General features: G+C 40.6%; 1 protein-coding gene across 1 annotated transcript; it reads left to right on the top strand.

Annotated features, from left to right (window-relative positions):
- Positions 1 to 91: 91 nt before the first annotated feature.
- LOC115357034 (NLR family CARD domain-containing protein 3-like) lies at positions 92 to 27,501 on the top strand. Its single transcript, XM_030048374.1, has 8 exons — positions 92 to 156; positions 1,550 to 1,562; positions 2,358 to 4,129; positions 4,229 to 4,402; positions 4,557 to 4,730; positions 4,902 to 4,948; positions 25,136 to 25,632; positions 27,424 to 27,501. Exons 1-8 carry the CDS (start codon positions 92 to 94, stop codon positions 27,499 to 27,501), a joined length of 2,820 nt encoding a protein of 939 aa, XP_029904234.1.
- Positions 27,502 to 27,979: the final 478 nt, after the last annotated feature.

The following is a 27,979-nucleotide window of genomic DNA, read 5'->3' as shown; positions in this document are numbered from 1 at the left end:
GGAGAGAGAGGAGGGGCTCCCTGCCTCTAAGAGACCTGGACCTGGACCTGGACCTGAACCTGGACCTGGACCTGAGCCCAGCTGTGTGTCCATGAAGAGTGACCGGACTATGGATAAACCTATTCAATTTAAAGATAGAGATGCTTCTGAAAATACGTAAGTCATTATTGTCTGAGTATGTTAGTGTTCCTAAGAAAGTAAAACAGTGTTGTTCATAGAGACACAGATCCCTTCACTGTGTTCATGATGTTTCTATCAGGATCCAGCAGGAGAGACCAGATTCCCCTGGACCCAGCTGTGTGTCCTTCAAGAGCGACCTGTCTATGGGTCGATGGATCAACTTCAAAGACTCACAGCCCTCTGCTGATGATGGGTAATTATTTAAAGATCCATAATGGGTTCAGCCCCTCAGACTCTGTTGGCTGAGTTTCCTCTTTCAAAACATCACATCCAATAATCAGAGCAGCTTCTAACATGGAGTTCATTTTGTGTTTCTGCCAGGATTCATCCTGACAGAGCACAACACCTTTAATCACATGTGTGTGTGTGTGTGTGCGTGCGTGTGTGTGTGTGTGTGTGTGTGTGTGTGTGTGTCCTCCTCAGAGTCCACCAGCAGAGCTCAGAGGGTCCCAGTGGTCAGTCTGCCCAGGAGCATCAAACACACCTGGCCTCCATATTTCTGGTGTGTAAATGCAGCGATATGACACCAGAGCGAGTGCTGTTCTACTGAACATCAGCTCTCATGGAACGCCTCTTTGTCAGGACTATGACTACAAGGATTGAACCCAATTGCACGACTCAAACAAGAGTTCAACTAAACAGTCTTTTAATAATAAAGTAACAACTTAAATATCAATACAAAGTGACAACAGAAATATACTATGACAAAGTAGCAACCAAAATCACTCTGAACGAGGAATACAAACAAAGGCAAGACAAAAGTATCAAAGAAACAAGAGAACAAAACTATGACAAAACAAAGTAGCAAAGGAAATACAAAACCTGACTTGACGTGACGTGACAAGGAACATGAACGTGGCAGGACAAAGCAGGACCAAACAAGACGAAGCAGGACGAACTCGCACAGGACAAAGGGAAACGCACCCTGCGTTCCAATACCCATACTACCATACTATTTAGTAGGGAAAAAAAGAATTAGTATGTCCCAATACATACTAAACTACATACTTTTTAAGGGCAGCTGCAGTACATACTAAAAGTAAAAAGTATAAGTATGCGATTTGGAACGCAGGGAAGGACTATATATACACACACAAGGTAATGGGGAACAGGTGGAAACAATCAGGGCGTGGCAGACAATCAGACTAGAGGGAACCACACAAGGGGAAGGGCAAGTGACCTGACACAAGAGGAGAGTGGGATTTCAAAATAAAACAGGAAATCACGAGACAAGACACAAGAACAAAACCTAACAAAACAAAACATAATTTCTAAGACATGACACAACAAAACCTAACAAAACATAATAATTTCAAGGACATGACACTCTTGTCCAATCAGATTGCTCCACCGGCACTTAATGTTGTAGAATGAACAACAAGGTCCAAACTGAGCAGCAGCTCAGGTCATAATCGTCTCCATGCTGCACTTTGGACTTTCAGGCTCTTCAACCTGGATCTGATTTTGTGTTTTGGGTCCAAATTTCAAAAAACGAACTTGAATTTTTTGATTTTTTTGTTGTAGCTGCTGGAGGAGAACATCAACACCTTTGTGAAGAAGGAGCTGAAAAACCTCCAGAGGTCTCTGAGTCCAGATTACCCAGAATGCTCAGAGAGGCAGAGGAAGGATGAGGAGGTGTTGGACGGTGAGGAGGAAGAGCAGAGGAGGAGCAGCAGGGAGGCTTTTCTGCAGATCACACTGCACCTCCTGAGGAGAATGAAGCAGGAGGAGCTGGCTGAGCGTCTGAGGAGCAGTAAGAGGCTTTTAACTCCTTTAACAGGATGGAAAGGAGGAATGATGGGAAAACTGAATGTTTGCATTTGGAACCTCTGCTGGAAATACAGACATTTCTAAAACAAGAGCTCAGCAATCCCAGATTGGAAGGGAAATGAGCACAATCCTCATGGAGAACCTGCTTAAAGTGTTGATTTGTTCATATTTGTGTAAAATGCTGAACACAAAGTTGACATGGAAAATGTTGCCTTTCACATTTGGCTGCAGACAGTCAGGACTGGTTTTTCCACCAGCAGCTATGAGCTAAATGGATGCCATGCAGCCACAACTCAGATACATTTACCAGCAAATATTCACATTTCTCTCATTAATGTGACATTCACTTACTGATGGTTTTGTTGTTTGTTCATTCAGAAACTGCCGTTGCAGCGTGCCAACGTGAACTCAGATCTAAGCTGAAGAAGAAGTGTGAGTGTGTGTTTGAGGGGATTGCTAAAGCAGGAAACCCAACACTTCTGAATCAGATCTACACAGAGCTGTACATCACAGAGGGAGGGAGTGGAGAGATCAATGAGGAACATGAGGTCAGATGGATTGAAACAGCATCCAGGAAACCAGCCACACCAGAAACAACAATCACATGTGAGGACATCTTTAAACCTTCACCTGGAAGAGATGGACCAATCAGGACAGTGATGACAAAGGGAGTGGCTGGCATTGGGAAAACAGTCTTAACACAGAAGTTCACTCTGGACTGGGCTGAACACAAAGCCAACCAGCATGTCCACTTCACATTTCCATTCACTTTCAGAGAGCTGAATCTGCTGAGAGGGAAAAAGTTGAGCTTGGTGGAACTTCTTCATCACTTCTTCACTGAGACCAAAGAAGCAGGAATCAGCAGGTTTGAGCAGTTCCAGGTTGTGTTGATCTTTGACGGTCTGGATGAGTGTCGACTTCCTCTGGACTTCAACAACAACCAGATCCTGACTGATGTTACAGAGTCCACCTCAGTGGACGTTCTGCTGACAAACCTCATCAAGGGGAACCTGCTTGCCTCTGCTTGCCTCTGGATAACCACACGACCGGCAGCGGCCAATCAGATCCCTCCTGAGTGCATTGGCATGGTGACAGAGGTGAGAGGCTTCACTGACCCACAGAAGGAGGAATACTTCAGGAAGAGATTCAGAGATGAGGAGCAGGCCAGCAGAATCATCACCCACATCAAGACATCACGAAGCCTCCACATCATGTGCCACATCCCAGTCTTCTGCTGGATCACTGCTACAGTTCTGGAGGACGTGTTGAAAACCAGTGAGGGAGGAGACCTGCCCAAGACCCTGACTGAGATGTACATCCACTTCCTGCTGGTTCAGTCCAATGTGCAGAACGCCAAGTATCATGGGAGAGCTGAGACAGATCCTCTCTGGACTCCAGAGATCAGGGAGATGATCCTGTCTCTGGGAAAACTGGCTTTTGAGCAGCTGGAGAAAGGCAACCTGATCTTCTATGAAGCAGACCTGGCAGAGTGTGGCATTGATATCAGAGCAGCCTCGTTGTACTCAGGAGTGTTCACACAGATCTTTAAAGAGGAGTGTGGGCTGCACCAGGACAAGGTTTTCTGCTTCGTCCATCTGAGCCTTCAGGAGTTTCTGGCTGCTCTTTATGTCTTTCTGACATTCATCAACTCTGGAGTCAATCTGCTGTTACAAAAATTAGCCTCCTGGTGGTCTGCACGATTCAACAAGAAATCTGAACTAAAACCTCTCCTCCAGAGTGCTGTGGACAAGGCCTTAAAGAGTCCAAATGGACACCTGGACTTGTTCCTGCGCTTCCTTCTGGGTCTTTCGCCTCCGACCAATCATACTCTCTTACGAGGCCTGATGACAGAGACAGGAAGTGGCTCACAGACCAATCAGGAAACAGTCCAGTACATCAAGGAGAAGATCAGGGAGAATCCCTCTCCAGAGAGAAGCATCAACCTGTTCCACTGTCTGAATGAGCTGAATGACCATTCTCTAGTTGAGCAGATCCAACAGCACCTGAAATCAGGACGTCTGTCCACAGTCCAAATGTCCCCTGCTCAGTGGTCAGCTCTGGGCTTCATCTTACTGTCATCTCAAGAAGATCTGGAAGTGTTTGACCTGATGAAATACTCTGCTTCAGAGGAGGCTCTTCTGAGGCTGCTGCCAGTGGTCAAAGCCTCCAGGAAATCTGTGTAGGTTCATAGAAAACTGGAATCATTAAATACATGATGCTTTCTACTCAAGATAGAAAAAAATGAAAATTGTTGTCCTCATCTTTGATTCCTCCTCAGGCTGAGTGGCTGTAATCTGTCAGAAAGAAGCTGTGCAGCTCTGGCCTCAGTTCTCAGCTCCCAGTCCTCTAGTCTGAGAGAGCTGGACCTGAGTCACAATGATCTGCAGGATTCAGGAGTGAAGCGTCTCTCTGCTGGACTGGAGAGTCCACACTGCAGACTGGAGGCTCTCAGGTCAGGATTCCTCAACCTGCTCAACACATGACCAGTTCAGTCCTGATTTCCATGCAGCTTCATTTCACTGAACACATTCCTAAGCTGTGTAGGTTTTTGTGAAAACACAAAGCAGATGATGTGGTGGACTGATTGTGTTTGTGATGGTGTCCAGGCTGTCAGGCTGTCTGCTCACACAGGAAGGCTGTGCTTCTCTGGCCTCAGCTCTGAGCTCCAACCCCTCCCATCTGAGAGAGCTGGACCTGAGCTACAATCATCCAGGAGACTCAGGAGTGAAGCTGCTCTCTGCTGGACTGGAGGATCCAACCTGGAGACTGGAGGCTCTCAGGTATGGAGAGACACACACAATGTCTTCTAGAGGCCTGAGGAGTATTGTTTCATGTTGAATGGTGGATATGAGTGACGTGGTCTGCTAAATCCTTCATAGGGAAGGTTATTTACTGCCCATGTTTCCATCCTCAAAGAGAATCTGCTGCTCTGACTCTGTTTCTTCCTCCAGGGTGGACCATGGTGGAGAGCAGTGGTTGAAACCAGGCCTGAGGAAGTGTAAGTGTGGATTTAGTTTGATTCATCAACACAAAACCTTCAGCTGTTTAGATGGTGCAGCTGCAGTTTCTGCTCTTTGTTCTCAGCTGCTTTTACCTGCTGAACCAAACACAAACAGATCTGATGCTCCACTGCAAACATGATCACAGTTCCTTCATATGATTTTTACACATTTCTCTCAAAACAGTTCAATTTGCTAGAAATGAGAAAAACTTTGTGTAATTACACAATAAAAAACTGATGCACCGCAATTACTTTTTTCTTTTTTTACAATGAAGATTATGCATGAAGCATTTTGTGTATGTAGTTTATACCAAGTGAACATAACTTGAAAAATAATACTGGTCACGTGACTATGGAAAGGTGAACGTCGTGTTTTAGTGTGGTTTGCACACCAGATCGGAGAGATTTTTTTCAAAACACCCGGAATTGGGCAGCAGTTTGACAAGAACAGACTGGCCAGCATTTGTCAAACAGATGTCTCAAGTTCAGACATCAAGACAGAGAAGCAAAGCTTTCAAAAGCCATGAAGCTTCCTTTCTGACCAAAAAACATACTTAACTAAAATGATTTCAGAATGAGATTTTGAATAGAACATTGAAATTCTGAACAAAAGATTCAAAACTGAACTGATCTATTGCAATCCTCCTAAACAAGTAGGCTATACGCAGTGAGAAACGCTCTTCATGCCACCAGACGCGGTACGCACCGCATGTCAAACAATCAAACAATTGCAGGTGAAATCGAGAAGATACTCCAGGCGATTGAGGCCAGCCAAAAAAAAAAAAAATCATGACAAATCTTCAAGGAATAGAAATTAAAGTCACTAATCTCTGTCCATGTCAAACTTGGCAGACCAAAATGCCGCAATGGAAGAAAGAGTGAGTAAAACCGAGGATGACTTGACTACTGCGCAAAGTTCCATAAAAAAGCCGTGGCCACACTTCAATCAAAAGTGGATTATATGGAGAATAAGAGCCGACAGTCAAACCTGTTGATTGTTGGAGTACTGGAGGGATCGGAGGGAGCTGACACCAGGGCTTTCCTCAAACACCTGATTCCTGGTCTACTTGGAACAGATAACTTTCCAGAGCCAATAGCCATGGAGAGGAGCCATCGGATCGCCACATGTAACGAGAGATTCACAAAAATCTCAACCCATCATAGCAAAATTCCTGAACTATCAAGATAAGCAGAAGGTTTTACGACTATCACGCGAGCACAGAGAACTTCGGTTCAAGGATAGAAGAATCTACTTCTTCCCCCGACTTCAGCGAAGCAGTCCAAGCCAAACGCAAACCTTTCCTGCCAGTGAAAAAGAAGCTTCAAAGCCGGGGAATAAGGTATGCCATGCTCTTCCCAGCGGTACTATCTATTGACTATGAGGGCACGAAATCAAGATTTTATACACCTAAAGCGGCAGAGGACTTTCTGAAAGTAGCGTTCCAGGGCCGGAAAAGTGACTCATCAATGGAGGAAGACATGGAGCCTTGTCTCAATGCGCAAATGTATACCAGGTCTACTGTAAATCATCCTCCTGATATTAGAAAGACTGTTTTGATTTACTGATTTTTTTTTTTTTTGCCTTGGAATCCTTGGTTGTGCCATGTAGGCTAGCCTGATGTATGCCTATTATCCTACTCCCTCCTATAATGATTTATTCATGGCCTAGAATAACCTAATGGTGATAGTAGGCTAATAATATACAGTGGTGCTTGAAAGTTTGTGAACCCCTTAGAACTTTGTATATTTCAGCATACATATGACCTAAAACTTCATCAGATTTTCACGCAAGTCCTTAGAGTAAATAAAGAGAGTCCAATGAAACAAAGGAGACAAAGATATACTTGTTCATTAACTTACGTAGGAAAATGATGCAGTATTACATATCTGGGTTTGGCAAAAGTATGTGAACCTTGGCTTTCAGTATCTGGTGTGACCCCCTTGTACAGCAATAACTGCAACTAAACGTTTCTGGTAACTGTTGATCAGTCCTGCACATCGGCTTGGAGGAATTTTAGCCCATTCCTGTGTACAGAACAGCTTCAACTCTGAGATGCTGGTGGGTTTCCTCAAATGAACTGCGTGCTTCAGGTCTTTCCACAACATTTCTATTGGATTAAGGTCAGGACTTTGACTTGGCCATTCCAGAACATTAATTCTGTTCTTCTTAAACCATTCCTTGGTAGACCGACTTGTATGCTTAGGGTCATTGTCTTGCTGCATGACCCACTTTCGCTTGAGTTTCAGTTCACGCACAGAGGTCCTGACATTTTCCTTCAAAATTTGTTGGTATAAATCAGAATTCATTGTTCCATCAATGAATGCAAGTCATCCTGGCCCAGATTCAGCAAAACAGGCCCAAACCATGACACTAGCGCCACCATGTTTCACAGATGGCATAAGGTTGTTATGCTGGAATTCAGTGTTTTTCTTTCTCCAAACATAACGCCTTTTATTTAAACCAAAAAGTTCTATTTTTGTTTCATCTGTCCACAAAATATTCTTCCAGTATCCTCCAGGCTTGTCCAGGTGATCTTGAGCATATTTCAGACGGGCAGCAATGTTCTTTTTGGACAGCAGTGGCTTTCTCCTTGCAACCCTGCCATGCACACCACTTTTGTTCAGTCTTCTTCTGATAGTGGACTCATGAACATTAACATTAGTCAATGCGAGTGAAGCCTTTAGTTGCTTAGAAGTTACCTTGGGATCCTTTGTGACGTTGCCAACTATTACATGCATTGCTCATGGAGTGATCTTTGTTGGTCTACCACTCCTGGGGAGGGTGACTGTGGTCATAAATTTCTTCCATTTGTACACAATCTGTCTGACTGTGGACTGATGAAGTCCAAACTCTTTAGAGATGGTTTTTTAACCTTTTCCAGCTTGATGAGGAGTAACAACTCTTTTTCTGAGGTCCTCAGATATCTCCTTTTTCCGAGCCATGATACACCCTCAAACACGTGTTGTGAAGATCAGACAGCGATAGATCTCTGTTCTTTAAATGAAACAGGGCACCCACTCACTCCTGATTGCCAACCAGTTGATTGGAAAACACCTGACTCAATTTGCACCTTCAATTTATGTGCTATTCCTAGGGGTTCACATACTTTTGCCGAACCCAGATACATAATACTGCATCATTTTCTTATGTAAATAAATGAACAGGTATAATATCTTTGTCTCCTTTGTTTAATCGGACTCTCTTTATCTACTTCTAAGGACTTGCGTGAAAATCTGATGAAGTATTAGGTCATATGGATGCTGAAATATACAAAGTTCTAAGGGGTTCACAAACTTTCAAGCACCACTGTAACCGGGAAGAGGGGGGAGGGAAAAAAAATCCTGGTGTTTATGATTTTGACCACCTTCGGTATCTCATGAGTTTACCTCCTTATTGTAAAGAAGGCAAGACATAGGGCCCTATCTTGTGCCACCCGCTACCCATTGCCACTACCCGCTACCCGTGAATTGCGCATTTAGGAGTTTCTGCTATCCCTAAACAGTATCTTGCGGCCACGCTACCTGCTATCCATTATGCCAACTCCTTTATTTGCGCCTGGAGGTGTGTCCGTGGGCGTGTTTCATGCGCTATCCCTAAAATTGCTATCTTGAGCACACACTTTAGGGAAAGCGGATGAAAGATGGGAAAATGATGAAAGAGACTTTACTTCAATTTAAATAAGGAATGAATTTACGCTCTGGTACAGTCACGGAGAAGAAGATAAAAGCTAGATAAAAAGAAGATAAGAAGAAGATAAGAAGAACACCCCCCTCCCCCCCTCACCAACACACACACACACGCACACACACACATTCCATTAAACTTGACAAGCTCTATTAGTAAGAACAAAGTACTGTAAGTGGAATAAGCAGTACTGTACTTCAAACTAGAATAAATAAATAAATGACTCTCAAATAGTCATATAGTCAATAGTTAAAAAAAATAATTTTAACAAAAGATGTTTTCCTAAAAAAAAAAAAAAAAAAAAAAAAAGGAACTTCAACCTGGCAAATATCTGAAAACAGGTCAGTGAACTAAACAAGCATGTGTGCATGAGTGTTGTGAATTAAATAAATTCAATTAAAAAAGCCTTAAATTGATCTTCTTTATTGATGAATAGATTGATATGCTATAAACTTAAGCTAATATACTGTACAACCACCAACTGGTCAATTTACCACTCCTTTATCACAGAGGTGAATGCATATGCAGGCAAATGACAGAGACTTACAGTCGTCTCTCATCATGAGGAGCAGCTGAGGTGTTTATGTGGTGCCACAAAGTTTTACATTTATTTCCACAACACACCCACCTTCAAGTGAAGCAGGAGCTTCCTCTTGTTTTATTTTTTTTTTTCCTTTTAGTAGCTCCAGATTCAAAATTCCTCTTAGAAGCCATCTCTCTCCTCACCACTGATTGGTCAGACGCGCACGCCATGCCCGCGGGCAAAATGAGGCCCCCCACAGATCGTGAGGCCCTACGCAGCTGCGTGTTCTGCATGTAGGGGGGAGCGGCCCTGAACAAGAGTAAGACCAACAGTCATGGAGGAATCCCATATTCAAGAAATGCTGAGAGAAATTACACCAGACATCACAAAAGAACTCCGAGAATTTCGAGAGGAGGTAAAAGACTTCAGAACTGAAACAAAACGTGAGTTGGCTGATTTAAAAAAAGAGATCGGACAACAGAAACACAAACTGCAATGCATGGCTGAGAGGGCCGAGAAGATCGAGGAAAGAGTGGACAGCACGGAGGAATGAGAAATCATCCTGGTGGAGGTAATAAAAGCACTCTCACAAGATTTGAAAGAGACTGAGAGGAGACTGGAATATCAGGAAAATAAATCACGCCAAAATAACATTAGGATTTACAACGTCAAGGAAAATAACGACCCTGTTAATATGATACACTTTGTGGAAATGCTGCTGCATGAAGTCCTTGACATAGGGAGACTGGGGTAAGATGAGCCATTTTTCATATTTAGGATCACTACATCAAGACAATCATAGTTTTGTTGCTAACTAATATATGTGCATATATTTCAGGATGTTGTGCATCTCTCCAAACAAACAGAATGAGTGTAAACATAACTGTTTCCGTAATATAGCATGTCCAAAAAAAGTGGCACAACTTACCCTGTGTATGGGGTAAGTTGATCATAGGAGCGGGGTAAGTTGAGCCGTATCCCTACTCCCCCCCACCCTCCTCCACACCTCCATTCCACCCCTCCCTCACCTTCTCCCTCCCTAAATAACAGTCACTTCTTCACATTCATGTATATTTTTATGTATTAAACACAATTCAGCAGGTACAATAAACAGCTGTTTTAACATGCCTTAAAGTGTGCTTGGGAAGAGAACATTAACAGCTGTGTTTTTGGAAAGAAAACACTAGAACACTAGTTTCTTGGTGTCCTTGCTGACAGTAAGGTCAGTTATAAACATATGAACGTAACACATTTAAACATTGAACCAAAATACACTTATCCCATACACTTAATAAGTAATTAATATTTATTATTTTATTTATTTATTCATTCATTCATTCATTCATTCATTCATTCATTCATTATTTCTTATTTATTTAATATTTAAGACATTTAGACTACAGCCAAAATACACTTATTAAATGTATGGGGCTCCGGCTCCACTTGACTTACTTGACTTAAGCCTTTTGCTCCTCTTGGGTGCATAAGCCACTGACAAATATCCTCCATTTCACTCTGTTCGTGGCTTTTTGCTCAAGCTCTCCCCAGTTGAGCCCACTCTCCGACATTTCTGCCTCTACACTTCTTCTCCAGCCGTTCCTGGGACGGCTCAACTTACCCCTAGCTAAATGGCTCAACTTACCCCAGAGCTACCATTTTGAATTTTTTAGTACCCACAACTAAAATGGTACACTTTTATGCTAGGTTTATGACCTCATGTTGTAGCTCATAGATACCACAACTGATGGATAAAACAAATTTAAAATGATCTGTTTTGGTCTTAAGACAGTTCTCAGGAAACTGATGATAGACTGAATTCACTTTCAAGAGTAAAAAATGTTTTTTTTTGGAAATAAATGTCTAACCACTTTACCCATGTGGTTCTTACCTTCACAGACTCCATGAAATGATGCCTTCCTCTTAAATATTTGGTCAAATAATCAATGTTTTTTACCGTTCAATTGATTAAGTTCATTTTGTCTCACATTGATATATACACAAGTTTTTCCTTTGTTCAGACAAAAATACAAGACAAAGCTGTTCATACCTGCTTGACAGTTTCGACTGTGGCGCCAGTCTTCCTCAGTTTTTTACCGTTTCCTAGCAACAGGGGGTGGCTCAACATACCCTTTGGCTCAACTTACCCCAGTCTCCCCTACCAAAGGAAAAACTCAATATAACAGCGGCGCACCGCTCCGCAGCAGCAACAAGTTCAGAAGTGCGGAAAAAACCCCGCAGTATCATTAAGCGTTTCTTCACTTGGGAAATGAGGCAGAAAGTTTTGAAAACTGCGTGGGGAAAAAGGGACCTTGCATACTGTGGAGAGCGGATCTACTTCGACCAGGACTATTCAACTAAACTGAAAACCAGACGTAATGGCTTCAGAAAAATCCGGATGCATCTAAAGGAAGAGGGGCTCAGATCGATCATTAAATATCCAGCAAAACTTTGGGTACTGGAGGATAAAGGACAGAGGATCTACGACACCCCACAGGAGGCCGAACAGGCATATGGAATTTCCTCAGCAGACTCCGGAGCAGATGACCCAGGGTGGGAGGACAGACTACAGAGACTGGGATGGACAAAGGTGAAGGCTGGCGCTTCCCTCCGGAATAATAGGAAGACTTGATCATCTGATTAAACTACATCAATAGCCTTGTTAAAATGAGGTAGGCTACTCATAAATGAGCTGTGAAAATTATAAAGACTGTGCCAGTGATGAGGGAGAGGAGAGGGGAGGGATGGATGGGAGGAGAGTTGATGAAGAAAGACTGACATTAGACAGCCTATGTGGCAGGAAAAATATACGGAGGACAGAAAAGGACTGAAAAGTTAAATGTGAGAGACAAATTATTGCTTAGTAAAATTAGGAAGCCTTTTTTTTCTCTTCCTCATTGGTTTTTATGGTTATATGATGATTTCTGTGGGTTTTTTCTCTCTCTTGTTTTTTTCTCTTTCTCTTAATTTTTTTTTGTCTGTTTTTTTTTTTAATTTTATCTGATGAAAGTAGGTGAAACAGAAAGAAGTAACATTAAAAAGAGTATTTTCTTCTTTTATTAGCAAAACACAATAGCCTATTGTTTTCTGTCTCTCTCTCCTACCCCCCAACTCCCTGCCCTCTTTTTTCACTCTTTTTTTCTCCTCATGGTTAAATAAATAAATAAATAAATAAAAAAACAATAACTATAACAAAACCATAAAAATGAAAACATAAAAATTCGAATTATGAGGCAGTAAGGAAATTAAAAGGGATGAAGTGAGTCTCTATTTTAAGATTGGAAAAAAAAAAAAAGCAAATCTGTTTTAAAATGAAAAGTAGATGAAAGAGGATGAGGGTTGGGAGAGAAATGTCTTTTTGCTGAATGAACTTTGAAGGTTTCTGTACTGGGTACAGGATCCTGGAGCCCATGCAAATAGAGCTTGCATGGAAATCCAAAAGAGCCATCACAGGGAATGGTGGCACCTGCGGAGGTCCCTTTGTGTTCCTTTTTTTAATTGTTTCTTTTTCTTTTTTTCTTTTTAACTTTTTTTCTCTTTTTTTCTCCTTTGTTATGGAGTCACGGATAGGAAAAAAGTAAGGATACTGCTTCAAATAAAAAGTGTAATTAGAGGCATATGGGGAGATACCAGTGCAACTTGGGGGTTTCAATGTGTGTTAAAATATATCTCTAGTTTTTTTTTTTTTTTTTTTTTTATGTTAGTAGGGCAGCAACAGTTATCTGTATGGTACTGTATATGGTCATATGGAAATCTGTAAAGTACAATATATTTAGCCTGAGGTATGACGAAGCCTATGAATGTTAAGTTCACATCCTGGAATTGTAGGGGCCTGGGTAAACTGACTAAAGTGAAGCAGGTACTCAGTAGAGTGAAACAGAAACAAGCTAATATTGTTTTTTTTGTTTTGTTTTGTTTTTTTTTTACAGGAATCTCATATGATGCAATGTGAAGTATCCAAAATTAAGAAAAGGTGGCAGGGCCAGGTGTTTGCAGCTTCTTACAGCTCACATGCCCAAGGAATATTGACTTTAATTCATAAAAGTATCCCATATCATGTTGTGGATTCAATAATCGACCCCAAGGGTAGATATATTATTCTTCAGGGCACCTTATTACAGGCAAAACCTATCTTAGTGAATTTATATGGTCCCGATGAAGATGACCCTACATTTTTTGATAATTTGTTTTTGATCTTATCAACACTTCCTGGGAGTTTTCTTATTGGTGGTGACTGGAATGTGACACCTGACCCAGTAAAGGATAAATCTACTGGTGCGGATACATTTCATGCTAGAGCCAGGAAATCTATATGGAATTTTATGAAGGATTTGAATTTGTTGGAAATTTGGCGAGAATTAAATCCAAGTAAAACAGAATTCTCTTGCCTCTCAGGCACAGATAAGACATATTCTAGGATAGATTATTTCTTAGTATCTTCACAAATTAGATTTAAAATCAAAGATTGCCAATATGACAGCATAGTGATCTCTGATCATGCTCCTATTTCTCTGGTTTATTCAGATAACAAATTGGTTAATAGCCCGCCAAGATGGCGTTTCCGCACAAATTGGCTGCAGGACCCAGATTTTACTGATTATATCGGGAAACAAATAGATATGTTTTTTCAATTTGACACGACACAGACCTCGGCTTGTATAAGATGGGAAGCTTTTAAAGCTTTTTTAAGGGGGCAAATTATATGTTACACATCTCCTAAAGTGAAACACACTTGTCAGAAGCTAGAACAATTAGATTCTCAAATTAAAGCCTTAGAGGACAGGGTAGCTGGGGAGGATGTAGGAAATCCAAATCAGGAACTATTATTGCTTAAGGCTGAATATAACAAAATATCTGCAGACAGGGCGGCAAATAGCTTACTTAGACTAAAACAGACTTTCTATGACCAGGGAGAGAAACCAGGGAGGTTATTAGCCTGGAAAATTAAACAGCTTCAATCAGAAAGGGCAAATAATGTAATTGAGAAAGACACGAGTGAGATGACAGTAGACCCTGCTGATATTAATGACACATTTAGACAGTTTTATGAATCTTTATATTTCTCAGAATATCCATCTAATTCAGATAATCAAACGTCCTTTTTAGACAATTTGGAATTTCCGAAAATCTCAGAAGAAAACTGTTCATTTCTCGATTCTGATCTGACGTTGACTGAGTTTAGGGAATCGACTGATGCAATAAATGCTGGTAAGGCTGCTGGCCCCGATGGCTTACCAGTTGACAAGTATAAAAAATTTAAAAGTAAACTTATAACACCGATTATGGAAATGTTTCAAGAATCCTTTGAAAATGGTATTCTCCCTCCTTCGTTGAGAGGAGCAATAATTACTTTAATATTGAAGCCAAATAAACCTGCTCATGAATGTCAGTCGTTTCACCCAATTTCACTGTTAAATTCAGATATTAAAATTCTTTGTAAGGTCTTAGTGTGCAGACTAGAATCGGTTATTCCGCTTATTGTTGGAGCGGATCAGAATGGATTTGTTAAGGGGAGACAGGGTTTTCATAATGTACGAAGGGTGTTAAACATAATACATGAAAGAAAGGATGCATTAGACACAGCTCTGTTGTCTATTGATGCCGAAAAGGCATTTGATAGAATTGAATGGCCTTTCCTGTTTGCAACCCTGAATCGATTTGGTTTTGGAAATGTGTTTTGTAAGTGGGTACAGATATTGTATACTCCCACAGCTGAAATCCTAACTAATAATATTATTTCTCGGTCATTCTGTATTAAGAGAAGGGTTAGGCAAGGTTGCCCTATGTCCCCCCTCCTATTTACGATCGCCATAAGTATTTGCCATAGCAATTAGGTCCCATGGGAGTATCTGTGGTGTCACAATAGGTCAGATGGACCATTGCATAGCTCTGTTTGCAGATGATGTTATCTTATTCCTTATAAACTTATCAAATTCAATTCCAGCAACATTAGATGTAATTAAGTCATTTGGAACATTTTCAGGTTACAAGGTAAATAATGCCAAATCTTCCCTTATGATGTTAAATGAAAGAGAAAGAAGTAATCCAGGGGATCATATCTCCATGTTTAACTTAGTAGATAGGTTTACCTATTTAGGTATAACTTTGGTCCCTGATGTTGGTAGGTTGGTCCAAATAAATTATGATCCTATGTTGCAGTCAACTATCAATATCAATATATCAATATCAATATATATCTTTATTTGTCCCCAGTGGGGCAATTAGTTCCGCAACAAAGGGAGCACACACAACAAAAAATACAAACACGCATGACATATGGAAAAAAAACAAACAAACAAAAAAAAAAAACATAAAATAAAATAAAATAAATAAATAAATGGTCACTTGAATTTGAGAGATCATCATTAAAAAAAAAGAATAAATAAATGGTCACTTGAATTTGAGAGATCATCATAAAAAAAAAAAAAAAAAGAATAAATAAATGGTCACTTGAATTTGAGAGATCATCATTACAAATTTGGGAGACTATTCCACCCATCTACCTTTTCCTCCTGGGATTTAAAAGAGAAACCGCGGAGGGTACAAAGGAGTGCTTATATCTGTTCGTTTTTGCAAGTGGGAGTCTAAGTAGTGAACCTGATGGTAAAAACTGAAACTGTTGGTGTAAAGGATGAGAGCAGTCAGACAGGATGGAGGTTGCTTTCTTAATAAGTTGTTTGTTATAGAGCTCTTGTAGAGTTAGTTGTGCAGATCCAATGATTTTGCTGCTCACACTGACAACCCTGTTAAGTATGTTTCTCTCTTTAACCTTCAAGGATTGGAACCAACAAATAAAGGAAAATGTAATAACGGACTCAATAAAAGAACGATAAAACATAGTCATCAGGGACGAATCAACCTGGAATTTGGAGAGTTTACGAAGACAAAAAAGGCGCTGCTGACTTTTCCTGTATATCGAGTCCGTATTTTTTTCAAAAGACAGTTTGTTGTCAATAATCGTACCTAAGTATTTATAGGACTCGACAATCTCAACTGCTTGACCATCAATCGTTTCGGTTTCAGGAGAAGGCTGCACACGTCGGAAATCAATACACATATCCTTTGTCTTTAGAACATTCAAAGATAAAAATGATTCATCACACCATTTTAAAAAATATTCAAACACAGGACCATGGGATGTTTCAGCGCTGTTCAGCAGGCTCACTATAACCGTGTCATCTGCAAACTTCAATATATGACAGTTTTCAAAAGTACTACAGCAGTCATTTGTGTACAATATGTACAACAGAGGGGAAAGGACGCATCCTTGAGGTGAACCAGTAGATGTTACGGATAGATCAGAGAACTGCCCATTTACTCTGACTCTTTGGGTTCTGCATGTCAGAAAATCCAAGATCCAGCCTACAATATTACCTTTCAGACCAATGTTGTCCCTCAGTCTCTTGATTAGTAGATGTGGCTGGATAGTATTGAAGGCAGATGAAAAATCAACGAACATCAATCTAACATGATTATTTGAACTCTCAAGGTGCTTATAGATGTAATTTAGCAAAGTTATAGTGGCGTCCTGGACCCCCCTTTTGGGCCTGTAAGCAAACTGCAGTGGGTCTATCAGATGTTCAGTGGTTTTCAGCAGTTCGGCTTTAATTAGCTTTTCAAAGGACTTCATAACTAATGAGGTCAAAGCTATAGGTCTGAAGTCATTTAATGATTGGGGATGTTTGGTTTTTGCGGCAGGTATTATAGTCGACTGTTTCCATGGGTCAGGCACTTTCTGCTGAAACAAAGACAAATTAAAAATATAATTAAAAATGGGGGATAGTTGTTCGGCACAGTTTGAGAGAATTTGACTACTTATATATTATCAGGGCCAGGACTTGTTCTTCTCTTACAATGTTTAAAAGTTTTGACCACAGAATGAACATCAAAAAGAGGGGAAGCTTGTTGATTCGATTCCAGCATTGTGTTTTTCAAATCTGGAGTAAAATTTGTTTAGCTCTTGAGCCAGAACCGTATCTGAGGTGAACCCGTCTAATGAGACCCTTTTCTTCATGTTGTCAGTCAGACCAACCATAGACCTTATGCTGTCCCAAGCTGAACCCAAATTATTATTACTAAGCTTGTCTTCTAGTTTTTGTTTATAAGATATTTTAGCTCTCCTGATTTCCTGTTTGATTTCCTTTTGTATGGACATAAGCTCGGGAAAATTTCCCTGTTTAAAAGCCTGTTTCTTTTTATTTAGCAGCACCTTAAGGTGTCTGCTCACCCAAGGTTTACTATTTGGATATGTTTTTACAGACTTGACAGGAACCACAATATCCTCGCAATAAGTAATCCAAGAGCTGACCACATCAGTGAGTTTGTTAATGTCACTAGAGGATTCGATGAACTCCTCCCAGACTGTACTGTCCAGACAGCCCTGGAGATTCAGTGTGGCCTCTTCTGACCCGACTTTGACTTTGTTTCTAGTTGTCACCTTCCCCCTCTGAAGACATGTTCGATATGTTGGAACTAAGTGAACACAGTTATGGTCAGCTGAACCGAGGGGGGGGAGTGGCATTGATTTGTACGCATTTTTGATGGCCCCATAGCACTTGTCCAGTATCCTGTCTTTCCTGGTGGGGCAGGACACGTACTGATAAAAATTTCTGAGGGATTTATCCAATGAACAGTGGTTAAAATCTCCTAAAACCAGGTTAGGAGCGTCCGGAGATAAGGACTGAAGTTTATGTACAGTCTGAGAGATTAACTCTGAGGCGTTTTTTTCGTTTGCCTTTGGGTGAACATAGACGACAGTCACAAAAATCTGCGGAAATTCTCGTGGCAAATACATCGGGCGCATGGATAAAGAAAGCAGCTCCACATCCTTGGTACAAAGTCTCTCTCTCACTAGAACAGTTTTACACCAACGATCATTTATATATACACATACCCCACCTCGGCATGATTTCTCGGTGGTCGCGGACGCTCTGTTGGTGCGGAACGGGACCCCAAACCTGTGTATGGCCAAATCATCATCAGCGTCTCTCTTCCCGAGCCAGGTCTCAGAGAAGGCCAGGATGCAGGCTTCTTTGAATACATGTTGGTGGCGAACAAGAGCCTGTAGTTCCTCAGTTTTATTACGGAGAGAGCGGGCGTTAGACAGGATGATTGAAGGTAGGGGGATGCGCGACAGGTGTTGCCGTTTCATGCGCTCCCGCACGTCGCCTCTCCTGCCTCACCTCCTCGGTTTTCGGTGTGGAGCCCTGAAGTTGTAACCTTTCCCGTGGCCGACCAGTTCCTCCAGGTCTGGAAAGACCAAGTCCGTTGGAGGTCCGCTGATCACAGGGTTTGCGAATTTTAGCAGATAGTCTCTGGAGTAATGAATAGTATTGGATTCAGGTGTTGACAGCAGCCCCAGGTGCCACGAGGACGCCAACACCGCCAGTAGAAGGATCAGAGTCAGATCCATGTCAGTGGATCATGACACACTTTGGCACGATGAAGTAGAATTGCTCAATACTTGCACAACCACACGTTAAAACATAGAAAAAGCTTAAAATGTCAGACTTAAAAAACAAGAAAAACTCAGACAGACAGACATGCTTCCCGCTGCTGCCGGTCGCTGCGTACACATGCGCCCCCTATTGACTCACTGGAGAGATGGGCCAATATGCCAGTCTCTCTAATGGGTCGAATAAATATATTTAAAATGAGTATCCTTCCAAAACTACTGTACGTGTTCCAAAATATACCTTTACCCTTGCCGTTATCTTATTTTAGAAAAAAGAAGGCATGTTCACATTTTATTTGGAATAATAGAAAATCCAGGTTGCGTCTAACATTATAGTATTTGCCATATGACATAGGGGGACTCAAACTTCCAAACTCCAGTGGTATTACTGGGCTGCCCAGTTACACACTATTATGTACTTTTTTTCTACAGAGCCAACTCCAGCCTGGGTAGACATTGAATCATTTTCAATTAAATCAAAGATGGCTCTAAATATATACATGTATTCCGCAAACATTAAAAAACTTAAAAAGCAAACAGCTAATCCATTTGTAAGAAACATGATTAATGTGTGGTACAATATTCGGAAACTGATGGGTGAATCAGAGATGCCAATTTCATATTTTAGCCCAATATGGGGAAATGACCAATTTAAACCTGGTATAGCAGATCAAGGTTTCCAACACTGGGCTATTAGAGGTTTAATTAAGGTAGGGGATATGTATCATGATGGTAATATGATGTCATTTGAACAAATACGTAATAAATTTGGCCTTTCAAACAGAGACTTTTTCAAATACTTACAGATAAGAAGCTTTATATTAACATCAACACGTAATCAATTATTAACCACTCCATCTCTTTCTATAATGGAGAAGTTGTTATCTGAGAATTGTCATTGCAAAGGTTGCATTTCAGTGATGTATGATATATTGGTTTCAAGCTCATCCGAATCCTCCAATGATCGACTGAGAGCATGGAAGGAGGATATACAGGAGGACACTTCAGTGGATGACTGGGGTGAGATATGTGCTGAAGCACATAATCAGACCACGAATACCAGGTTATGATTGTTACAGTATAATTGGCTGATGCGCATTTATATAACACCAGTTAAATTACACAGGTTCAATATCTCGGATATCTGCATTAAATATGAACAATCTGTAAAGTTGAATATAACCAAAAACAGAATATTTCTCAAGATTTGATTCATGCCATTAAATGACTCTATTTTAACATGCTCATGGAACATCAAAGGCTGTAATCATCCCATAAAAAGGAAGAAAGCTTTGTCCTTTTTCAAAAAAGAGAAAGTATCTTTTGGAATGCTACAGGAGACTCACTTAACAAATGAGGAACATTTAAAATGAAAGAGTGGTTGGGTTGGACAAGTGTTTAATGCTTCATATAACAGCAGAAGTAGGGGGGTTGCTATGTTAATCCATAAGGAAGTTACACTTATGATGTTTAATATTATGAATCAGATCCAGATAGTTGTTTAATTTTCCTACATGGTTCTTTGTATGGAGACATGATAAGCATTTTAAATGTTTATGCAGCTCCTAATATTCAGCTGAGTATATTCACAAAATTAACTTCCCTGCTTGTGAAGTATAGCTGTCCTAATACAATTATTGGCAGTGACTGGAATTGCATACTGGATGGGAAATTAGACAGGGAGTCTAATACTGCCTCATCTACACTATATTACCAAAAGTATTCGCTCACCTGCCTTTACTCATACTATGAACTGAAGTGCCATCCCATTTCTAACCCATAGAGTTCAATATGATGTCGGTCCACCTTTTGCAGCTATTACAGCTTCAACTCTTCTGGGAAGACTGTCCACAAGGTTGAGGAGAGTGTTTATAGGAATTTTTGACCATTCTTCCAAAAGCGCATTGGTGAGGTCACACACTGATGTTGGTCGAGAAGGCCTGGCTCTCAGTCTCCGCTCTAATTCATCCCAAAGGTGTTCTATCGGGTTCAGGTCAGGACTCTGTGCAGGCCAGTCAAGTTCATCCACACCAGACTCTGTCATCCATGTCTTTATGGACCTTCCTTTGTGCACTGGTGCACAGTCATGTTGGAAGAGGAAGGGGCCCGCTCCAAACTGTTCCCACAAGGTTGGGAGCATGGAATTGTCCAAAATGTTTTGGTATCCTGAAGCATTCAAAGTTCCTTTCACTGGAACTAAGGGGCCAAGCCCAGCTCCTGAAAAACAACCCCACACCATAATTCCTCCTCCACCAAATTTCACAGTCGGCACAATGCAGTCTGAAATGTACCGTTCTCCTGGCAACCTCCAAACCCAGACTCGTCCATCAGATTGCCAGATGGAAAAGCGTGATTCATCACTCCAGAGAACGCGTCTCCACTGCTCTAGAGGCCAGTGGCGGCGTGCTTTACACCATTGCATCCGACGCTTTGCATTGCACTTGGTGATGTGTGGCTTGGCTGCAGCTGCTCGGCCATGGAAACCCATTCCATGAAGCTCTCTGCGTACTGTACTTGGGCTAATCTGAAGGTCACATGAAGTTTGTAGCTCTGTAGCAATTGACTGTGCAGAAAGTCGGCGACCTCTTTGCACTATGCGCTTCAGCATCCGCTGACCCCTCTCCGTCACTTTACGTGGCCTACCACTTCGTGGCTGAGTTGCTGTTGTTCCCAAACGCTTCCATTTTGTTATAATAGAGCTGACAGTTGACTGTGGAATATTTAGGAGCGAGGAAATTTCACGACTGGATTTGTTGCACAGGTGGCATCCTATGACAGTTCCACGCTGGAATTCACTGAGCTCCTGAGAGCGGCCCATTCTTTCACAAATGTCTTGTTTCACAGTCTGCATGCCTGAGTGCTTGATTTTATACACCTGTGGCCAGGCCAAGTGATTAGGACACCTGATTCTGATCATTTGAATGGGTGAGCGAATACTTTTGGTAATATAGTGTATTTTAAACCCTAGACAGAAATCGATTCATCAAATATTAGAAGAGGTTGGCTTGACAGATTTTTGGCGTTAGTTTAACCCCAGCAACAAAGACTATACATTCTACTCAGTGGCGGTTCTACCTATGTTAGGCAAAATTACTGCCTTACGCCCTTCCATGCTACTACTCCTACCCTGCTACTACTTCCTAAACCGAACTGGGATAAAGTTTTAAGAACTAGAACAGCTCTCAATACACTTTTTTCTCAGAAAGCAGAAAAAGGGTTGCTCAAACAAAAACATAAGATATATGAATATGCTAATAGATCTGGGCGGTACTTATCTAATTTAATAAGCAACAAATCCCTAAATAGATCTGTTTCAACAGTTAAGGACAATAATGGTCAGCTTTATCATACTAACTCTGAAATTGCTAATGTTTTCAATGATTTTTACTCCTCTTTGAATTTCTCAGAGGAATCTGAAGGTATAGAGGATAAGATGAATGGTTTCTTTAAATGAAAAAAAACTCCCCAAGGTTTCTGATGAAGATCGACATATGTGTGACATGGATATTACAAGTAAGGAGGTTGACGATGTGATAGACACCTTGGCTTCAGGCAAGGCTTGTGGACCAGATGGTCTTCCACCAGAAATATACAAAGCCTTTAAAGGTATCTTCTCCCCCCTCCTAGTAAGAATGTTTAAACATTCCTTATCCATCAAGAAACTCCCACAATCATAGTAATGTCTACTATTAATGTTTTACTTAAAGAAAATAAAGACTCAAATAACTATAATTGTATAGACCAGTAAGTATCCAAAACACAGACTGCAAAATTTTAGCAAAACTTTTGGCATCTAGGCTCAATCAAATTATACCAAAAATTGTGGGACATGATCAGACAGGTTTTATTCAAAACAGGCAGTCCTATTCAAATATCAGGAGATTATTAGTAGTTTTACAATATGTCAAGATAAAGAACCTTGATGCGTTAGTTGTAACGTTAGATGCCAAAAAAGTATTTGACCATATCGAATGGAAATATTTGTTTAGAACAATAGAGGAGTTTTCTTTTGGAGAGGGGCTTATTAATTGGGTCAAATTGCTTTACTCCGCACCCTGAGCATCAGTATCTATTAATGGGATGTTGTCTTCTCCGTTTGAAATAGGTAGAGGCACAAAACAAGGATGCCCCTTATCCCCTTTATTATTTTCCCTAGTAATTGAATCTCTGGCAGAAATTACTGGCATTCAAACTGACAGGAAAGTACCCTCCATCTCTTTATATGCTGATGATGTTCTTTTATTTTTGAGTAATCCGGAGTCCTCAATTACTGCTATAATTAAAGTAATTAATGAGTTTGGGGTGATATCTGGATATAAGATTAATTATGGGAAATACCTAGCACTACCACTTGGAAATGTAAGAAGTACTGATCTATCAGCATGTAGCCCTTTTCAGTTATCTCCTAACGGTTTCAACCTTGTTTCGACCTTGGCATTTTTGTGACCTATAATTTTGAAGACATGATTAAAATGAATTTACACCCAGTGGTGAATGAAATTTAAAAAAGACCTTCAAAGATGGAATCCCTTATTAATTTCACTACTTGGAAGGGTTGCTATTATAAAAATGAAAGTCCTGCCAAAATTATTATACCCAATGCAGATGTTGCCGAATTATATTCAAGTTAAACTTTTCAAAACATTACACAGTATGAATAGCAAATTCATATGGAAACATAAGCGTCCTAGATTTAAATTAGAGAAATTGCAGTTACCTGTAGATAAAGGAGGACTAGCACTTCCCAACATCATGTACTATCACTGGGCCTCTCAGATTAGATACATTACAGAATGGATAAAAATGATCCCAACTCAACATAACTGGATTTAGAAATTACTGGTTGTGTGTCTGTTATCACAGATTTGCCATTTATACATAATGCAACCACACAACAGGGAATGAAAGAAAATTATATCATTAGAAATACTCTCAAAACTTGGTATCAGATACGTAAGCATTTTAGAGTAACAGATCAGTAGTCTATACTTGGACCTATTGTATGCAATCCTGACTTTGCACCTTCGTGTTCAGATGTAGGATATAAGACTTGGAATGATGTTGGAATTACTAAGATACAGGATCTCTTCCTAGATGGAACTCTCAAATCCTTCTCACAACTTATGTCTGAATTTGATCTTCCTCGAGCACAATTTTTTTTTGCTATTTACAACTTAGGAGTTATCTCCAGTCTATACCAACATATAAGAATGGTTTGTATATTAATCAGTTGGAGAGAATATTACTGAAAGCTTCTTCTCTACAGAAAAGGTTATAAGCTATGTTCACGATTAATTGTTTGTTAACATCCCTTTTATTAATAGTAAAACATCTTGGAGGGAAGAGTTTGGGTCCCATATTGACGATGACATGTGGCGGAATATTCTATTGAATGCAAAAAAAATTACATGCTCCAACAAATCCTATGAAACCCAATATAAGATTATTCACAGATTACATGTCACCCCAAATATCAGATGTAAATATGATACCATGTGCTCCCCATTATGTTTGAAATGCAAAAATAGTTGTGGTACATATAGTCATCTGATATGGTCATTCCCACAAAATTTAAAGTTTTTTGAGAGCTATCCAAAATGAGATCAATACAATTTTTGAGATAGCTATACTTTTAAATCCACATAATCTTGTATTGGGACTAGACTCCACTTATGGGTGTGGATACAAGTACATTCCTAGAGTTGCTCTTTATGCAGCACGCCTCACAAGATTACAGAAGTGGTTGGACGAAGATCCTCCTGATATAAAAACATGATATGAAAAGCTATTGTTCATTTTACCAATGGAGAGATTATCACACGTGCTAAGAGGCACTCTTGAGCAATTCGTAAGAGACTGGTCCCCAGAAGAATGGTCAGATGTTACTAGTTTAGGAAGTACAAACAGAGTCTAGAGGCCTCTTCAAAAGTACCTATTAAAATGTTATTAAAAAGGTTTTTATCATCGTTGTTGTTTTCTTTTTAACTAGCTTTTATTGTCTTGTTATTGCTTTTGTTTTTTCATTTATTTGTTTATTTATTTATTTTTTACTTTGTCTTCTACTTTGTATTGCAATTCATGTCATGTCTTCTCACATTACATTCTTTTTATTACCATGAATACAGTGAAATTATCAAAGAAGACACTATTAAGATGGGATACACGGCCACCTGGCTGCTCGTGCACTTAAAAGCTTAGTCAGCGGGGGCAGGTCCGGGTATGGGAGCTGAACACACAGCAGCCTGGGCCCATCACTGCTAGGAAAGTTGTAATTGGTAAGGGTAGGTAGGCGAAGTTAGTTAGTTAGTGTGTGTGGGTAGCTGGGTGCTCATGTCCCAATTTTCCTACATGACTCGAATTATATTCAAGGTTTATTTCATATTGTGTTTGTGCTTATCTCATTCTTTGTATTGTATCATGATTCCCCTTAATAAAAATATTGAAAGTGAAATCAATAATCAAGCTATTAATAAATCAGCAGATAATAACCACAGCAGGTCTGTTGTGTCTTGCTCTCTCCATCAGATTCCTGTGAACTCAAACTGGACACAAACACAGCAAACAGAAACCTCGTCCTGTCTGAGGACAACAGGAAGGCGACAGCAGTGACAGAGAAGCAGCCATATCCTGATCACCCAGAGAGGTTTGACTACTGGCCACAGATCCTGTGTAAAGATGGCCTGACTGGTCGCTGCTACTGGGAGGTCGAGTGGGAAGGAAGGGTTTATATAGCAGTGACTTACAGAGGAATCAGCAGGAGAGGAGACAGTGATGCATGTGGTCTTGGATTTAATAAAAACTCCTGGAGTCTGAGCTGCTCTGATGGAAGATTCACTGCCAGACACAATAACAGACAAACAATAACAACACTCATCCGTGTCCCCCCCTCCTCTCACAGAGTGGCAGTGTATCTGGACTGGCCTGCTGGCTCTCTGTCCTTCTACAGCGTCTCCTCTGACACACTGATCCACCTCCACACCTTCAGCAGCACCTTCACTCAGCCTCTGTACCCGGGGTTTAGGGTTGGGTTTGGTTCCTCAGTGTCTCTGTGTCAGATCTGAGGAGTGAGAGTCGCATCTTCACACTGCTGATCAGAGACAGCTGCTGACATGGCAGTTCACTGCAAAGACATTTTTACAAAATTACTGAACTATTTATGAGCAGAAAAAAACCTACAGAACAATCAAAATTAGAATAAGAAATACTTTATTGATTCCTGAGGGGAAACTTGATCAGTTGCAGTTGCTCAACTTCTAAAGAGAAGAATTCAATTATAAGAAATCGAAAAAGAAATAAGAGATATAAGAATATAAGAATTCAATTATAAGAAATATAAACATATGTGCCTTAGCATTTATGTAGGAAACGTGTGGAGAACGGGATGTCGGCACAGTCTTTGACCTCATGTTAGACTTGGAATTGTTTTGTTCATTTTGTTTAAAGTGAGAATAAATCAGCCAAGTGAAGGCAGCAGAGCCAGCGGCTGCAGTGGTTTGTGATTTGAACTGAAATCATTTGTGTTGAGATCAGAGTTGATGTTAATAATGTTGTTGTCTCTCTGCAACACACGTAAAGATTTTCAGATTTCAGATTTAATTGTCCCTCAAGGGGAAATTCAGCTCACAGTAGAGGACAAGACATATATACAACAAAGGCCAGTCACAACAATAAAACAGTAACCGTGAATAAGATTCAGTGAATGAATGAATAAAATGCATGTTTGTCAAGTAAAATAAAATATCCCTAGTTAAAAATAAAGTGCAAGCCCTAATAAAGTGCTGGTGCAGTCAAGTCAGTAAAGTGCTACAATAAAGTGCTTCTGTGCAAGTTACTAATGCAAGTTAAGCGCATTTATTGCACTAGGAACAAAGAAAAATTTGCATCTATTGCTTTTAACCCTAGGGCACCTGTATCTCTGCCCAGAAAGAAGAAGAACAAAGTCTTCCAAGAGAGGGTGGTCAATACTGGCTAAGATGGACTGTGCCTTCCGCAGAACTTGTCTATCATAGATAGCTGACAGAGAAAGCTGCTGGTCACCAATAATCTTGCTGGCTACCTTAACGATATGCGACAGACGATTTTTGTTCTGCACTGTGAGGTTGCCATACCAGGAAATGATACAGAAAGTTAAAATGGACTCGATAAAAAAATTTATAGAATAAAACCATCAGTGTCTTGCCCACGTTAAAACTATTCAGTCTGCGCAGAAAGTAAAATCTCTGCAGACCCTTTTTGCAGATTGCGGACGTGTTAAAATCATGATTCAAGTTCTTATCAATCACTGTTCCCAGATATTTGTAGCTCTCCACTTCCTCAACAAGTGAGCCCTTAATGACAGCTGGGGAGGGGAAGTGGGAGGCTTTTCTGAAGTCAATGGCCATTTCTTTAGTTTGTGGTCAAGATGTTTGTACAAGTAATTAAACAGAGTAATAGTAGCATCCTCTACCCCTCTGTTCATCCAGTATGCAAATTGCATTGGGTCAAGCTGGCTCTGTACTTTATCAATCAGAATTTGTTTGACCAACCACTCAAAGATAGATGGGACAAGAAAGCCACAAAGAAATGAAGGAACAATGAAACGGCTGTGCATTTTGTGAGCTTTGGATTCCTGCCTCTGTCTCTGTGGACACACACTCAGCCTCACCCACTGACCGTTAGATGGGAGTGTCACCGTTCACACAGGTGGAGGGAGAAAAGAATGAATGGAGCGGGAGAAGCTGCGGTTTCAATCAGCTCAGCCACTGGTCTGGCCAGGAAGGCTCTCCTCTCTCTGTGGTTCTTCTCAGGATTTCTTCCATGTCTCCCTGTTCCAGCTGTTGGTCTTTTGGGAGGTTTTTCTTGCTGCTGTGAGGATGAAGTCAGGGGGCGTCGGCCTGTTTGCTGTAAACTAGTGGGCATGTAAAGCCCTTTGAGACTGAAATGTACACACACTTGACAATGAAAGTGTCACCCCCAAGAATAAAGCCTTCAAAACAAAATAACTCGTTGAACATCTCACATTTGGTTTGTTTATTAACTGAATTCTGATGACAATACAACTCAGTCAGGTATTTGTTTGGTCTCTTGGCTGTGCAAGTTTCAAATTTTATTGGTCTGTTCCTCTGCAATGGCACAATACAGCCAATTGACTAATGACAATAGACACCAAATAATTAATCTGAAGAGGCGGAGCTTTTCCATTAGGTGGTAGTGCCTGCTAGCAGGTCCCATTTAGCACCTACTCAGCCGGGGTTCCAAGCGAGCTGAGTCGAGCTGAGTCGAGCTGAAAATGTGACGTAAACGCCGTGCAGGCAACTGATTGGACAGGGAGTGACGAGAGCGACTCCTGCACGAAAACAAAACCCGACATTTAAAGTTGTCAAAGTCGGA

Source organism: Myripristis murdjan, chromosome 1 (assembly GCF_902150065.1).
Source record: "Myripristis murdjan chromosome 1, fMyrMur1.1, whole genome shotgun sequence".
NCBI classification, from domain to species: Eukaryota; Metazoa; Chordata; class Actinopteri; order Holocentriformes; family Holocentridae; genus Myripristis; species Myripristis murdjan.
Note: the sequence above shows the minus strand (reverse complement) of the source record. Positions and strands in the feature narration are given on the sequence as shown.

Excerpts from the sequence above, each read along its gene's own strand:
- LOC115357034 (XM_030048374.1), top strand. The coding sequence starts at position 92 with ATGAAGAGTGACCGGACTATGGATAAACCTATTCAATTTAAAGATAGA. Across the intron at positions 4,949-25,135 it reads GAAACCAGGCCTGAGGAAGT|ATTCCTGTGAACTCAAACTG; the intron begins GTAAGTGTGGAT and ends TCTCTCCATCAG. Across the intron at positions 25,633-27,423 it reads CTCTGTACCCGGGGTTTAGG|CTGTTGGTCTTTTGGGAGGT; the intron begins GTTGGGTTTGGT and ends TCCCTGTTCCAG.